General features: G+C 38.3%; 1 protein-coding gene across 2 annotated transcripts in view; it reads right to left on the bottom strand.

Annotated features, from left to right (window-relative positions):
• Positions 1-2299: 2299 nt before the first annotated feature.
• FER (FER tyrosine kinase) overlaps positions 2300-16849 on the bottom strand; it is a 427371-nt gene continuing 412821 nt past the window's right edge. For both annotated transcript variants that reach the window (XM_028102607.2, XM_028102608.2), the window contains 2 exons: positions 4445-4567; positions 2300-3256 (listed from right to left, as the gene is read on the bottom strand). In XM_028102607.2, coding sequence (XP_027958408.1) covers positions 3111-3256; positions 4445-4567 — 269 coding nt within the window. In that variant the 3' untranslated portion in view covers positions 2300-3110. The remainder of the gene's footprint in view (positions 3257-4444; positions 4568-16849) is intronic.

The following is a 16849-nucleotide window of genomic DNA, read 5'->3' as shown; positions in this document are numbered from 1 at the left end:
TATTGCCTGTATTAAATTTGGGAGATGAGAGGGAAATGATTACGTGAGACCTTTCACTGGGGACTCAGTGGTGGGATGGGCTGAAATAAGGCATCTGGTTTTAAAAGTTTAAACAAAACCTATTAATCCTTTATTATTATTTTCCTGGAAGAGAAAGAATATATTGGCTTTGGGAAGTAACCTTAGATTGCATGGAATACAAAATTCATTTTAGGTTTCAAATACTGGCAATATATGTTAATTTAACAGTAAAAGATTGCTGTTCTTGAAAATTGATGAACTACCTAAATATGTCATAATGGTTTGTTGGTGATTCAAGATCGAAAAATGCAGGTGAGTCAGGCTGCCTGGGCTTCTCTCTTCCCCACCCCCACTCTGTACTCATAAATTTAAGGAAGTATGACAGGAACTGTATAGGAATGATAAATGCAACTCTTGGAAAACCCATTAGCAACACAGCTTTGTGACCTGGCTTAATTACATTCCGTCTGGTGGCAATTTTGGTTACTGTCTTCTTACTAAACAAGTTATAAGGTTTTGTGCATTTCTGAAGCCTTCTTTCCCCACATCAACTTGCAAATTAGAACAGTATTTCTATGTGTGCTTTCTGGGTATGGATTAGCCTCTTAAAAGTACATAATTCCAATCATTATCAGTGACAGAAGGGATGAATAAATTATGCTCCAAGCACAACAAAATTAACAGTAAAAAATGGTTTGCGTTTTTCTTAATGCATGTGCCTATATTAAATTTAATATTCCATACAACTTATCCTGAAAGATTCCCAATGAGTTATTAATCCTGAACTATACCACTGCCTGCTTTGGGACAAAGAATAAAATAAAATTTAAATGCTGCAGATGTCACGATGTTTTGAAAAGCTTCTTAATTTAAGCACAGAGTTATGATGTGAATTGCAAATTCTAACAGCCTGGATGAATGAAATATCAATGCCATGTTCATTTTTTACACCAGAATGCAGAGATTAAGCTTCAGGTCTTGTTCACAAAATTAAAGTCAAAACCGTCATTCCCTCTCATTGCTGAGAGCTTAGCGTTAAGGCTAATAAGTGATGAGGGGCTGTTTTCTTTAAACAAAGAATATTCGAAGAGGTTCATTTGGAAATACTGACAAAGGGTAAAAATGTCCCATCTGACTCTTTTCCTTTGAAGGCTGGCAAGTGCCGGAAGACCACAGAACTTAATTAATGCATCTGTGCTTTGATTTAGCACGGTATAGGCCATCAAAAGAAGTTTCCATTTATTTACCATATTTGACAGAAGGGAAGACAATGCTGATTTTTTAAAACGTTGCTTGTATATTGCAATATATTTTTGAGGGCAAGTTTACTTGGTTTTCATTTTAGTCTGGATGTAGTAATTATTAAATGTGTACAAAACTTGCAAGAAAGTTGAAATGACAGACATAAACTATTTTGTTCTCTTCAGTATTATCCTTTATACTCGTTAGAGTACTGGGTGTGAGTTCTGTGTGATGGTATTCATAGGCAGTGAACAGCTGGAGAGGGCAGGAGGAATTTTCTATCCCATAAGCTCTTCTAATGGATAGAACCAAACGATCACTAAGGTGCTATTTATCTGGACACAGGCCCGAGCACTTATGAAAAGCTCCCAAGCCACACTGACCCCTGAGCGTGACCATCCCCTATACACATATTTATCCTGAGAGGCAACTATATACAGAACATGGGGTAAGTTCCCTGGATGTCACTCAATAGAAATGAGTTGCAGCTCAACAGAATCCTACTTTTAACTCTGTGTTACATATGATTCACATGAAGCATCTCCAGAACTGTGCTCGCATACCTGTCAGCTAAGATCAGGATTTCCTAGGATTTCCACTTGTTTCGGGCAAGTGGAAACAGGAGAACTGTCCCTGTATCTTCTTCAATAATGTTCACTCCTACTTGATGGTAGTGTGTGTGTGTGTGTGTGTGTGTGTGTGTGTGTGTGTGTATACACATCAGTATGTTTACAAACTAGAATCATGAAATCCTTTCAGCTCTGGAAAATGATACCAATAAAGGGAATTAAATACCAGGATGCCTCCTCTGAGGTGAAGGTACTTAACCAAAAGTAGGCTGTTATTTCTGTGGACTTGTGCTTTGTAGTTCCACTAAAACATTTTTTTTTTTTTTTTTTTTTGCTGCCATTAGGCTCTAACTGTGAACTTCCGAAAACATTTCTTAGAACTTTTCCTTTGAATTCAGACCATAAGATAAAAGGTGTGTGTGTGTGTGTGTGTGTGTGTGTGTGTGTGTGTGTGTGTGTTTGTAAAGGCATAACTCTGGTAAGAAGGCAGATTTGATATTTTCCTTCTCTTTCTTTAGCTGCTCCTTCCTCCAGACCCCCTTCCCATTCAAAGCTTCCTTCTTGCTGGCACGGCTCTCAGAAAACGCTCTTTAAGAGCTGCTGGTTCAACCCTAGGAGTGGGCTCTTTGAGGACACTCCATGCGGCACTGTCCACTGCCCGGAACGAGGAGCAGGGCAACAGCCCCACCTTACTCATAATACAGAAGTGTGATGTTTCTCACACTGCACTTCTTTCTGACAGGGAAGAAGAGAAAAACCCTAAGAGGTCCAACTAATTCCCAATATAAAATGATGTTTACAAACAGAATCTTGCCTTGGCAGAGCAAAAAGCCACCTTTGGTTGGAACGTGTCCTGCAGACAATTGCATTACCAGTGCTGCTCCGGCACCGACGGGGTGGGGTCTGTGGCACACGACAGCAGACCGTGAACTGTGCCTGAAGTAGAAAACCTTGGAGAAACGTCAGTGGTCCTGGTGTGAAAAAGATCTGATCTTCCCTCCCACTGAGAGTCTGTGCTTTTCTATTTACAATGGCCCGAAATGGCAGGATTGCTGTGGTGAGCTAGTAGAGCCCTTGGTAAGAGTGTCTGTTTCTGGAATACATTGGCCTTTGCTTTTTTTTTTTTTTTTTGTAAGTGGCACATACTTAAAAAAAACAGTTAATAACAAAAATCACTTTAGAAGACTGTTGCAGGTAATGTGGTATAAACTCATTGTTAACAAGAACAGTGTCACTCTGCTGGAGGACCAGGTCCTAGAGGCTGTTGGCACTGCTCCATCACTGTGTGATTTTCCTCTTGATGACAGTGAGCTCTTTCTGAAGTTCACTGAACTTAGGGCGGTTTTCAGGTTTATAATCCCAGCACTTCGTCATAATTTTGAAAATGTCCTCTGGGCAATGCTGAGGGGCTGACATTCGGTACCCTGAAGACCCAAGAGGAACAGAACAGGGAGTTTAGAATGGAGATAAGATATAAATGTTCACACAGGGCATCATGCAGTTTGTAATCTTCGGTACCTTATGTTGTAGGTGTAATAGAAACCCAAAAAGCCCATTTCAGGGCAAACTGACTTCTGTTTTTCTACAAGTGATACAGAATTCAGTATTACAGACCCATTGAATTACCTTCTAGCTTGAATAACTTATTTTTCATTTGCTCATTTGTCACAGAGTCTGAGGTAAGATAAATCACATACAAATGCATATTTTAGTTGCTCTAAGTATTTGCTTTTAGAATTAGCTTTTAGATGCTGTGGGCAGAGGTTTTTTTTTTTTTTTTAAATCATCTATACAACCCAGGTTTTTGAAGACGAAGAGAGGATAAGGATTTTATAGACACTAATTTAAAAGTGAAATGAAAATGAATAGGAGTTTTACTCCTTGATAGCCCAAGAAGAATCGTTAACTCAGAGCTGTCTGATGGTGTGCTGGGCAGTGCGGGCGGGCCTGTGTGTGTTCGTGCAGGAAGTGAGATGGCGCTGAGGGGGAAGAAGGGGCTGCAAGTCCTCCTCCTGCACCCAGTTCTACAGCCAGCCTCTCCGAGAGGGGCCTCCCACGAGGGCATTACTGTGTCAAAAGCAAGCTCTGTGGTGAGCGCTGCAGACTACACCAGTGCATGCCAGTGGGCCACCAGCACCGACTGGCTCCTGTTTCTGATCTGGGAACAGCACGTGGTCTCTTCAGAAATGTCACACAATTTTCCAAAAACTCTCTGAAGTCCAACTACATTTCAATTTATAATACTATAAGTGGTGTTCATTTGGTATAGAACAAAAAATAGGAGGTTGAGGAACGCTACTGCCTTTTGCTTGAAGATAGTGCATGGCACAACCTTGCAGATGTCATGCCAGGCAGGGGGACAGAAGGAATGCCTACAGCTCTCTTTTTAAACTGCTGGAATCTTTAAAAGTTTCTTGTGCTGTTGTTGGTTTTTGTTACAGAAGAGCCACACCATCCATGGGATGCAAAAGCAGATTGATCAACACCTCTGCTGTCTGTCTGCATACCTAAGTAGGATGTCCCCTCCTGCTGCCAGGAAATCCACAGACACAGCATGAGCGCTGCCCCTGGGGGCTAGATGTGAACACTGCTACACCCCATCTTTGGCTTACCTCTTTCCACTTGCTCCCGGGCTTGTTGATTTGTCATTCCAGGGTATGGGCAGACCCCTAAGCTGAACGTCTCCCAGAGGAGGATGCCAAAGCTCCACACGTCACTCTCAGAACTGTATCTCCCTGGAGGGCCAACAAAACCATAATCAGGTAAGTGTGTAATAGGGGACCATTTCTGTTATGCATGCCTCTGTCAGTCACAGAATAGCTTATTTAAACTTACCGGTGGAAGGCAATAATTAGTGATCTTATTTCTTCACTAGTTTTACTTTCCAGGACTACTAAATATTACCAGCTAGATGAATAGTCATCAGGCTGCTGGTTTAACAAAATCAGCTTTCAAATCACTTTTCCCCCACCAAAAACAAATATTCAGCCAGCATGCAAGCTTACTTTCCCTGTGGTATCTAAATGAGATGGATGGTTTATATAAAAAAAGATATAAATTTGTACACATCAATGCCTAGGAGATTAAAAAAGTTGGATTTCTGTAATTTTGTCTTCTGTCTGCATCATCTTTCCATTAAATTACAAACTTAAAGCAATAATGAAAGTTTCTTAACTTCAATTTTTTACTTGTCACTGTTTACAGATATTCCTACATGCTTAAAGGTCTCATTTTCTCCACTGTTTCATTTATGGAAAATACATTTTTTTTTCTCTGTATTTTGAATAGAGTTGAATTAACATACCTGGCTGATAAGAACAACTTCTTCAAATTACATGGTGCCTTGTTTTGTCAAACTATCTCGGTGCACCTGTTTTACTGAGCTACATGAGCTAAGCTCTTTGGATTTTTTTTGGTAGTCTTCTAGAGTAGAGCAGAGATAAAAGCACAAGACATCTTGTGGAAATGGATATGAAATTAAGGGGGGAAACAAAAATTCTTTCCATCCTCTAAGATGCTAAGAATTTAAAGATTTTTATAACATATTTTAATTTTATGTATAGAACATATACTATCATAACTAAACCCCATTTGTAGTGGAATAAAAGGATTCTTAAATGATTTCATCTCTTTCCCCATTGTAAGCTACCCACCTCAACTCTGCCACTCCAGGATTATAAACACCTCTTGGCTAAAAACATCTTGTTACTTTAAAGTAAGATGGCTTTTTCTCTTTCTTGAACAAAGTAAAATGAGAATGAGAGTATGCCTGCACTTTGATAACTGCTGTGACGTCAGAGTCTAGAGTGTAGCTGCTGATTATCCCCTCCAGCTGTGTGAATCAGCTTCCTTCTTACTAGACAGTAATTATGGAAATTCACTATGCTGTTTGGTAGCAAGATTAGTTTTCCTCTCTGCATATCAACTCTTTTCATGTTTGCCATCCAGTAATTTAATACTTTGCATGGAAGTCATTCAATGACTACAAGTTAAGATTAATTCTTGAAGGAAGTCAAAGGCATACAGAGACAAATACTTTGATTTTGTAAGAGGATATCAGGGTAGAGATCAAGAAAGGCATGTTGCATACCAAGATCACACTCCAAAAGTGAAAGTTAATAACCTAATTCTATAACCTTGGCCTTGAACCTGGGTTTGCTGTTTAATTTAAAATTTTTAAAAAATATTTTTAATTTATTTATCTACTTATTTTAATGAGGTATAATTGATACATATTATATCAGTTTCAGGTGTACAGCATAACAATTCAATATTTGTATGTATTGCAAAATGATCAATACGGTAAGTCTAATTGACATCCATCACCATACTTAGAAAATTTTTTTCTTGTGATGAAAACTTCAAAGATTTACCATCTTAGCCACTTTCAAATGTGCAATACAGTAGTATTAATTATAGTCACCATGTTGTGTTTTATATACCCATGACTGATTTATTTCACAACTGGCAATTTGTACCTTTTGACCCCCTTCATCCGTTTTACCCATCCCCTCCTCTGGCAACCACCAATCTGTTCCCTCTATCTATGACCTTGGTTTTCTTTCTATTTTTTTTTTGATTTCACATGAAAGTGAAATCATATGGTATTTGTCTTTCTCTGACTTATTTCCCGTAGTATAATGAGCTCAAGGTCCATCTGTGTTGTCACAAATGACAAGATACTATTTTTTATGGCTGAATAATATTCCATTGCACACCACATCTTCTTTATCCTTTTATGTGTCAGTGGGCACTTTGTTTATATGTCCTAGCTACTGTAAATAATGCTGCATTGAACAGGGGGGGGTGCATATATCTCTTCGAGTTAGTGTTTTCCTTTTCTTCAAATAAATACCTAGAAGTAGAAATACTGTATCATATGGTAGTTCTATTTTTAATTTTTTCAGGAATCATCATACAGGTTTCCATAGTGGCTGCACTATAAATATTTCCACCAGCAGTGCACAAAGTTTCCCTTTTTTCACGTTATTTGTTATCTTTTTGATTATAGTCATTGTAACAGCTGTAAAGCAATCTCACTGTAGTTTTGTTTATACACTGATATTACAGTGCCATTGACTACATTCCCTATGCTGTACCTTTCATCTCTGTGACTTATTCATTCTGTAACTGGAAGCCTGTACCTCCTACTACCTTTCATCCATTTTGCCTATCCCCCCAAACATCTCCCCTGTTAACCATCAGTTTGTTCTGTGTTTATGGGTATTTTCCTGCTTTTGTTTTTTTTAGATTAAATATGTAAGTGAAATCATATGGTATTTGTCTTTGACTTATTTCACTCTAGATCCATCTGTGTTGTCACAAATGACAAAATTTCATCCTTTTTTATAGTCGAGTAATATTCTATTGTGTACGTATACACCATATCTTCTTTATCCACTCATCTCTCAGTGGACACTTAGGTTGCTTCCATGTGTCGGCCACTGTAAATAATGCTGCGAGAAACAAAGGAGTGCATATATCTTTTTGAATGAGTGTTTTCATTTTCTTCTGATAAAATAGTGAGATTACAGGATCATATGATATTTTTATTTTTAATTTCTTGAGGAACCTCTAAATTGTTTACTACAGTGGCTATACTAATTTACATTCCTACCAACAATGCAAAGGGCTCCTTTTTCTCCACATTACCAATACTTATTTATTTTTGATTTTAGCCATTTTTACAGGTGTAAGGTGATACTTCATTGTGGTTTTGATTTGCATGTCCTTGATGATTAGTGATATTAAGCATCTTTTCATGTGTCTGTTGGCCATCCATATGTCTTCTTTGGAAAAAAAATGTTTAGATCCTCTGCCCATTATTTAATATTATTTGTGGGGTTTTTTTTTGGTGTTGTGTAAGTTCTTTATATACTATGATATTAACCCCTTATCAGATATCTCATTTGCAAATATCTTCTCCCATTCAGTAGGCTACCTTTTTGTTTTGTTGATGGTTTAGTTTGCTGTACAGAAACTTTTTATTTTGGTTATTCCTAATAGTTCATTTTTGCTTTTTTTTCCTTTGCCTGAGGAGACATACCTAGAGAAATATTGCTAAGCTAATATCAAAAATACTATTGCCTATGTGTGATTCTAAGAGTTTTATGGTTTCAGGTCTCATATTTAGGTCTTTATTTTGAATTTATTTTTGTGTATGGTCTAAGAAAGTGGTCCAGTTTCATTCTTTTGGCTGCAGCTATCTAGTTTTCCCAGCACCATTTATTATTATTTAAAAAAATATTTATTTAAGTAATCTCTACACACAAAGTGGGGATCGAACTCATGACCCTGAAATCAAGAGTAGCAAACTCTTATGACCGAGCCAGCCAGGAGCTCCATCCCAGCACCATTTATTAAAAAGCTTGTCTCTTCCTCAATGTATATTTTTGTCTCCTTTGTCATAGATTAAGTGACCTTATAAGCATGGGTTTATTTTTGGATTCTTTTCTGTTCCATTGATCTATGTGTCTATTTTTGTGCCAATACCATACTGTTTTAATTACTACAGCTTTGTAGTACATCTGGAAATCTGGCATTGTGATACCTCTAGTTTTGTGCTTCTTTCTCAGTATTGCTTTGGTTGTTCAGAGTCTTTTTGTGGTTCCATATAAATTTTAGGATTATTTGTTCTAGTTCTTTGAAAAATACTATTGGTATTTTGATAGGGACTACACTGAATCTGTAGATTGCTTTGAGTAGTATAGACATTTTAACAATACTATTTCTTTTTATCCATGAGCATGGTATGTCTTTCCATTTGCTTTTTCCTCTTCAATTTCTTTCATCAGTGTTTTATAGTTTCCAGAATACAGGTCTTTCACCTCCTTGGTTAAGTTTATTCCTAGTTGTTTTATTCTTTTAGTGCAGTTGTAAGTGGAATTGTTTTCTTAATTTCTCTTTCTGCTAGTTGTTAGTGTATAAAAACACAACAGATTTCTATATGTTAATTTGCATGCTGCAACTTAACTAAATTTATTTATTCTAATGATTTTCGGTATAGTCATTTGGGTTTTCTTCTTATAGTAACATGTCATCTGTAAATAATGACAGTTTTACTTCTTCCTTACCAACCCTGGATGCCCTTTATTTCTTTTACTTGCCTCATTGCTATGGCTAGGACTTCTAGTACTATGTTGGATAAAAGTGGCAAGAATGGACATGCTTGTCTTGTTCCTTATCTTGAGGAAAAGCTCTCAGTTTTTCACCATTGAGTATGATGTTAGCTGTGGGTTTTTCACATATGGCCTTTACTATGTTGGGGTATGGTCCTTCTAAACACACCTTACTAAGAATTTTTATCACGAATGGATGTTGAATTTGGTCAGATGCATTCTGTGCATCTAACTGAAATGATCATAGATTCTTATCCTTTGTTTTCCTAATGTGGTGTATTACTTTGATTGATTTGTGAACACTGAACCATCCTTGCACCCCTGGAATAAATCCTACTTGATTGTGGTGAATGATCCTTTTAATGTAATGCTGAATGTGGTTTGCTAATGTTTTGTTGAGGGTTTTTGCATCTTTGTTCATCAGGGATATTGGCCTATAGTTTTCTTTTTTTGTACTGCCTTGGTATGGTTTTGGTGTGAAGGTAAGGCTGGCCTTACAAGATGTATTTGGAAGCTTTCTCTCCTCTTCTATTTCTTGATGTAGTTTGAGGAAGATACATATTAACTCTTCTTTAAATGTTTGGTGGAATTCCCCTGTGAATCCATCTGGTTCTGGACTTTGCTGGGAGTTTTTTAATGACCAGTTCAATCTGGTCATTAGAAATTGGTCTGTTTAGATTTTCTATTTGTTCCTGATTTTTAGAAGAAATGTTTCTAAGAATTTATCTATTTCTTCTACGTTGTCCAATTCATTGGCATATAATTTTTTGTAATAGTCCTCATAATCCTTTATATTTCTGTCACCTTGGTTGTTACTTTTCTTTCATTTCTGGTTTTATTTGGGTCCTCTTTTTTTTCTTGAAGAGTCTGGCTAAAGATTTAGCAATTTTGTTGATCTTTTCAAAGAACCAGATCTTGGTTTCACTGATTTTTTTTTCTATTGCTTTCTTATGTCTCCATTTCATTTATTTCTACTCTGATCTTTATTATTTCCTTTCTTCTATTAACTCTGGGCTTTCTATGTTCTTTTTCTAGTTCCTTTAGGTGTAAGGTTAGATTGTTAGAGATTTTTGTTTTTTTAAATTTAATTTATTATGTTATATTAGTCACCATACATCATTAGTTTTTGATGTAGTGATCCATGATTCATTGTTTTTGTATAACACTCAGTGCTCCATACAGTACGTGCCCTCCTTAATACCCATCATGGGGCTAACCTATCCCCCTACTCTCCTCCCCTCTAAAATCCTCAGTTTGTTTCCTGGAGTCTAGAATCTCTCATGGTTCACCTCCCACTCCGATTTCGCCCCCCTTCACTTTTCCCTTCCTTCTCCTAATGTCCTCCATGCTATTCCTTATGTTCCACAAATAAGTGAAACCATATAATTTACTTCCTCTGCTTCACTTATTTTACTTAGCATAATCTCCTCCAGTCCCATCCATGTTGATGTAAAAGATGGGTGTTCATCCTTTCTGATGGCTGAGTCATATTCCATTGTATATAGGGACCACATCTTCTTTATCCATTCGTCTGCTGAAGGGCATCTTGACTCTTTCCACAGTTTGGCTACTGCAGACATTGCTGCTATGAACACTGGGGTGCATATGGCCCTTCTTTTCACTACATCTGTGTCTTTGGGGTAAATACCCAGGAGTGCAATTGCTGGGTCATAGGGTAGCTCTATTTTTAATTTTTTGAGGAACCCCCACTGTTTTCCAAAGTGGCTGTACCAGCTTGCATTCTCACCAACAGTGTAAGAGGGGTCCCCTTTCTCCACAACCTCTCCAACATTTGTTGTTTCTTGCCTTGTCAATTTTTGCCATTCTAACTGTGTAAGGTGGTATCTCAATGTGGTTCTGATTTGGATTTCCCTGATGGTTAATGATGATGAACATTTTTTCATGTGTCTGTTAGCCATTTGTATGTCTTCTTTGGAGAAGTGTCTGTTCATGTCTTCTGCCCATTTCTTGACGATTATTTGTTTTTTGGGTGTTGAGTTTGAGAAGTTCTTTACAGATCTTGGAAATCAGAGCTTTGTCTGTAGTGTCATTTGCAAATATCTTCTCCCATTCTGTGGGTTGCCTCTTTGTTTTGTTGACTGTTTCCTTTGCTGTGCAGAAGCTTTTTGTCTTGATGAAGTCCCAAAAGTTCATTTTTGCTTTTCCTTCACTAGCCTTTGGAGATGTATGTTGAAAGAAGTTGCTGTGGTCAAAGTCAAAGAGGTTACTGCCTATGTTCTCCTCTAGGATTTTGATGGATTCCTGTCTCACACTGAGGTCTTTCAACCATTTTGAGTTTATCTTTGTGTATGGTGTTAGAGAATGGTCGAGTTTCATTCTTATGCATCTGGCTGTCCAATTTTCCCAGCACCATTTATTGAAGAGACAGTCTTTTTTCCATTGCATATTTTTTTCCTGCTTTGTCGAAGATTATTTAACCACAGGGTTGAGGCCCATGTCCGAGTTCTCTATTTTGTTCCATTGTTCTGTATGTCTGTTTTTGTGCCAGTACCATGCTGTCTTGGTGATCACTGCTTTGTAATATAGCTTGAAATCAGGCAACGTGATGCCCCCAGCTTTGTTTTTGTTTTTCAACATTTCTTTGGCGATTCGTGGTCTTTTCTGATTCCATACAAATTTTAGGATTGTTTGTTCCAGCACTTTGAAAAATGTCATTGGAATTTTGATCGGGATGGTGTTGAAGGTATACGTTGCTCTGGGTAGCACAGACATTTTAACAATGTTTATTCTCTCAATTCATGAGCCTGGAATGTTTTTCCATGTTTTTGTGTCTTCAAATTCTTTCATTAATATTGTGTAGTTCCTAGAGTATAGATCCTTTACCTCTTTGGTTAGGTTTATTCCGAGGTATCTTATGGTTTTTGGTGCTACTGTAAATGGAATCGTTTCTCTAATTTCTCATTCTATAGTTGCATTGTTAGTGTATAAGAAAGCAACTGATTTCTGTGCATTGATTTGGTATCCTGTCACATTACTGAAATGCTGTATGAGTTCTAGTAACTTGCGGGTGGAGTACTTTGGATTTCCCACATAAAGTGTCATGTCATCTGTGAAGAGAGAGAGTTTGACTTCTTCTTTGCCAATTTGAATACCTTTTATTTCTTTTTGTTGTCTGATTGCTGTTGCCAGGACTTCTAGTACTATGTTGAACAATAGTGGCGAGAGTGAGCATCCTTGACATGTTCCTGATCTTAAGGGAAAGGCTCTCATCTTTTCCCCATTGAGGATGACATTCACTGTGGGTTTTTCATAGATGGATTTTATGAACTTGAGGAATGTTCCCTCTATCCCTATACTCTGAAGAGTTTTAATCAGGAAAGGATGCTGTATTTTGTCAAATGCTTTTTCTGCATCAATTGAGAGGACTATATGGTTCTTCTCTCTCCTCTTATTAATGTTCTATCACACTGATTGATTTGCGAATGTTGAACCACCCTTGCATCCCAGGGATAAAACCCACTTGGTCATGGTGGATGATTCTTTGAATGTATTGTTGGATCCTATTAGCTAGGATTTTGTTGAGGATTTTGGAATCCATATTCATCAGGGATATCAGTCTGAAATTCTTGATATCCCCATTTTTGATGGGGTCTTTGCCTGGTTTGGGGATCAAGGTAATGCTGGCCTCATAGAATGAGTCTGGAAGCTTTCCTTCTGTTTCTGTTTTTTGGAACAGTTTCAGAATAGGTATTATTCCTTCTTTGAATGGTTGGTAGAATTCCCCAGGGAATCCATCAGGCCCTGGGCTCTTTGTTTTTTGGGAGGTTTTTGATCACTGCTTCAATCTCGTTATTGGTTATTGGCCTATTCAGGTTGTCAATTTCTTCCTGTTTCAGCCTGGGCAGTTTATAGGTTTCCAGGAAGGCATCCATTTCTTCCAGGTTGCTTAATTTACTGGCATATAGTTGTTAATACTTTATAATAACTGTTTCTATTTCCTTGGTGTTAGTCATGATCTCTCCCCTTTCATTCATAATTTTATTAATTTGGGTTCTTTCTCTTTTCTTTTGGATAAGTCTGGCCAGTGGTTTATCGATCTTATTCTTTCAAAGAACTAGCTTCTAGTTTTGTTGAGCTGATCTACTGTGTTTTTGGTTTCTAATTCATTGATCTCTGCTCTGATCTTAATTATTTCTCTTCTAATGCATTGCTTAGGGACATTTGTTGTTTGTTGCTTTTTCTCTAGTTCTTTAAGGTGTAAAGTTAGTTGGTGAATTGGGGATTTTTCTATTTTTATTTCCCCCTTAGGACTGCCTTTGCAGTATCCCATTGGTTTTGGACTGATGTGTTTTCATTCTCATTGGTTTCCATGAATTGTTTAAGTTCTTCTTTGATTTCCTGGTTGACCCAAACATTCTTGAGCAGAGTGATCCTTAGCTTCCAAGTGTTTGAATTTCTTCCAAATTTTTTTGTGTGATTGAGTTCCTGTTTTAAAGCATTATGGTCTGAGAATATGCAGGGAATAATCTCAATCTTTTGGTATTGGTTGAGACCTGATTTGTGACCCAGTATGTGGTCTATTCTGGAGAAAGTTCTATGTGTCCTCAAGAAGAATGGGTATTCTGTTGTTTTAGGGTGGAATGTTCTATATATCTATGAGGTCCATCTGGTCTAGTGTGTCATTCAAAGCTGTTTCTTTGTTGATTTTCTGCTGAGATGATCTGTCTGTTGCTGAGAGTGGAATATTGAGGTCTCCTACAATTAACATATTATTATCAATAGGACTCTTTATTTTGGTTAACAGTTGGCTAATGTAGTTGGCTGCTCCCATGTTGGGGGTATAGATATTTAAAATTGTTAGATCTTCTTATTGGATAGACCCTTTAAGGATGATATAGTGTCCTTCTGTGTCTCTAACTACACTCTTTAGCTTAAAATCTAATTTGTCTGATATGAGAATTGCTACCCCATTTTTCTTTTGAGGTCTGTTGGCATGGAAGATGGATCTCCGTCCCTTCACTTTCAGTCTGGATGTATCTTTAGGTTCAAAATGAGTCTCTTGAAGACAACATATGGATGGGTCCTGTCTTTTTATCCAATCTGCACCCCTGTGCCATTTTATGGGAGCATTTAGGCTGTACATGTTGAGAGTAATTATTGAAAGATATGAATTTATTGTAATCACGTTGCCTGTGAAGTCCTTGTTTCTATAGATTGTCTCTGTAAATTTCTGTTCTATATCACTCTTGGGGTCTTTCTCCTTTTATAGAACCTCGCTTAATATTTCTTGCAGAGCTGGCTTAGTGGTCACATATTCTTTCAGTTTCTGCCGGTCCTGGAAGCTCTGCATCTCTCCATCCATTCTAAATGACAGCCTTGCCAGATAAAGTATTCTTGGCTGCATGTTCTTCTCATTCCTGAATATGTCTTGCCAGGCCTTTCTGGCTTGCCAGGTCTCTGTGGATAGGTCTGATGTTTTTCTGATGTTTCTCCCTCTGTACTTAAGGAATCTCTTCCCCCTAACTGCCCTTAAGATGGTTTCCTTGGTTCTAAGATTTGTGAGTTTTACTATTACATGCCAGGGCATTGGCCTGTTTTCCTTGATCTTGGGAGGGGTCCTCTCTGCCTCTAGGACACGAATGTTTGTTTCATTCCCCAGATTAGATAAGTTCTCAGCTATGATTTGCTCTAATATATCTTATAGTCCTCTCTCTCTCTCTCTCCACCCCCTCAGGTATCCCAATAATTCAGACATTGGAACGTTTCATGGTGTCACTTATTTCTCTGATTCTGTTTTCATGGATTTTGAATTGTTTCAATCCCTGGCCTCCCCTTTATCCTTCTTTTCTATCAGTTGGTCTTCTAGGTCACTAATTCATTCTTCTGCCTCACTTACAGATTATCTAGATTAGACTGGATCTCACTGATAACATTTTTAAGTTCTGCCAATCCAGCTTTTATTTCTGCCCTTAGAGACTCTATGTTTTGCCATTAATTGATTTCTCCATTCTAACTATTGTCCTCACAACTGCTACCCTGAAGTCCATTTCTGACATCTTAGTTATATTTGTATCCATTTGTAAATCTGTGGCAGAAGTCACAGTCTCTGAGTCTTCCCTATTTTGGGGGTTCCTCTTCCTAATCATTCTGTTGAAGGGTGTTTGAGGGAATGTACACAGTCCAAATTATTGACCACAACCCAAGCAAGATGCAACTGTCTTATAGGGACCTTAGGGTTGTTGGCCTCTTGTTCTCCCAGGCTGTCTTCTGGGGAAGGGGCCTGCCACAGTGTTACTCAGGCAACCCTGTTTGGGCAGAGTTGCCCTGCCTCCTGTGGGGGGGGGGGGATGGGCTTGGTGAAAACCGTTTTTTGGTGGCTTTTGTTCTCTGGTGTCTTTCCCTGGCAGTTTTCTGAGTCTATTCTGAGAGAGCAGAAGAGATCGTTTTCAACTCTCTGCCTCAGAAGAGAGAGATCACAGTCTGTTCTTCAGTGGACTCTCCAGGCCACCCTATCTCCATTTCTATCTGTGCTGCTATAAACTGCAGCGTCCTCGGTTGTGCACCCCTCAGCAGGGGTCCCAGTCCTTGCCTCCAAGTTGGGGCACATCCGTGCCCTTTGTGCTTCTAAAACCACCAGCTGCTCCCAGTTCGCACACGTGGCCCCACTGCTTCAGGTTTCAGTCCGGGGGGGGGGGGGCTGCCCTAAAGTCCTTTCCCTTCTGCTACCAGTCTGCGAATCTGTGCCCCGTCCCCAGTACAGGAGGCTATCGCTCACCGGTGGTGTAGGATCCCCACGCCTCCCTCCCCCTTCCATTTATCTTTGGATATGTGCCCACGGAATCACAGCTCCCCGCTTCATACCTTGAAACCAACCACCTGCGATATTTTAGATATCCAGATATCCTGTAGATATCCAGCTCAATTCCGGGGACTGGTTGGAATAGGGGTCTCCTACTCCTCTGCTATCTATTCCTCTCCCTCTTTTTGTTTCTTGAGGAAGACCTGTATTGCTGTGAATTTCCCTCTTAGAAATACTTTTGCTGCATCTCAAAGATTTTGAACCATTGTGTTTTCATTTGTCTCCATGTATTTTTTATTTCCTCTTTTTTTTAAAAAAAATATTTTATTTATTTATTAGAGCACAAGCAAGGAGAGCAGCAGGCAGAGGGAGAAGCAGGTTCCCACTGAGCAGCGAGCCCAATGAGGACTCTACCCCAGGACCCTGGGATCATGACCTGAGCTGAAGGCAGATGCTTAACCAACTGAGCCACCCAGGCGTCCCTTTATTTCCTCTTTGATTTCTTCATTGAATCATTGCTTGGTTAGTGGCATGTTGTTCAGCCTCCATGTGTTTGTGCTTTTTCCAGTTTTTTTCTTGTAACTGATTTCTAGTTTGATACTGTTGTGATCAGAAAAGATGTATGATATGATATCAGTCTTCTTAAATTTATTGAGACCTATTTTATGGCCTAATGTGATCTCATCTGGGGAATGTTTCATATGCGTTTGAAAAGAATGTGTATTCTGTTGTTTTTGGATGGAATGTTCTGTATATAGCTATTAAGTCCATCTGGTCTATTGTGTCCTTCAAAGACACTGTTTCCTTATGATTTTCTGCCTGGATGATCTCTCTGTTGATGTGAGTAGGGTGTTAAAGTCCCTTATTATTATTTTATTAGTGTCAGTTTCTCTCCTTATGTCTGTTAATATTTGTTTTATGTATCTAAGCATTCCAATATTGGGTGTATAGATATTTACAACTGTTAAATCCTCTTAATCCCTTTATCATTATGTACTGCCCTTCTTTATCTCTTGCTACAGTCTTTGTTTTAAAGTCTGTTTTGTCTTACATGAATATTGCCCTTTCCTCTCATAATTTTCTTTTAATTATGTCGTTTTCTTTTCCACTTAAAGAAGTCCCTTTAACATTTCTTGTAA

This window comes from Eumetopias jubatus, unplaced genomic scaffold, assembly GCF_037043125.1.
Source record: "Eumetopias jubatus isolate StellerSeaLion01/CBP00866 unplaced genomic scaffold, mEumJub1_p1.0 scaffold_5, whole genome shotgun sequence".
In the NCBI taxonomy this organism is placed as follows: domain Eukaryota; kingdom Metazoa; phylum Chordata; class Mammalia; order Carnivora; family Otariidae; genus Eumetopias; species Eumetopias jubatus.
Note: the sequence above shows the minus strand (reverse complement) of the source record. Positions and strands in the feature narration are given on the sequence as shown.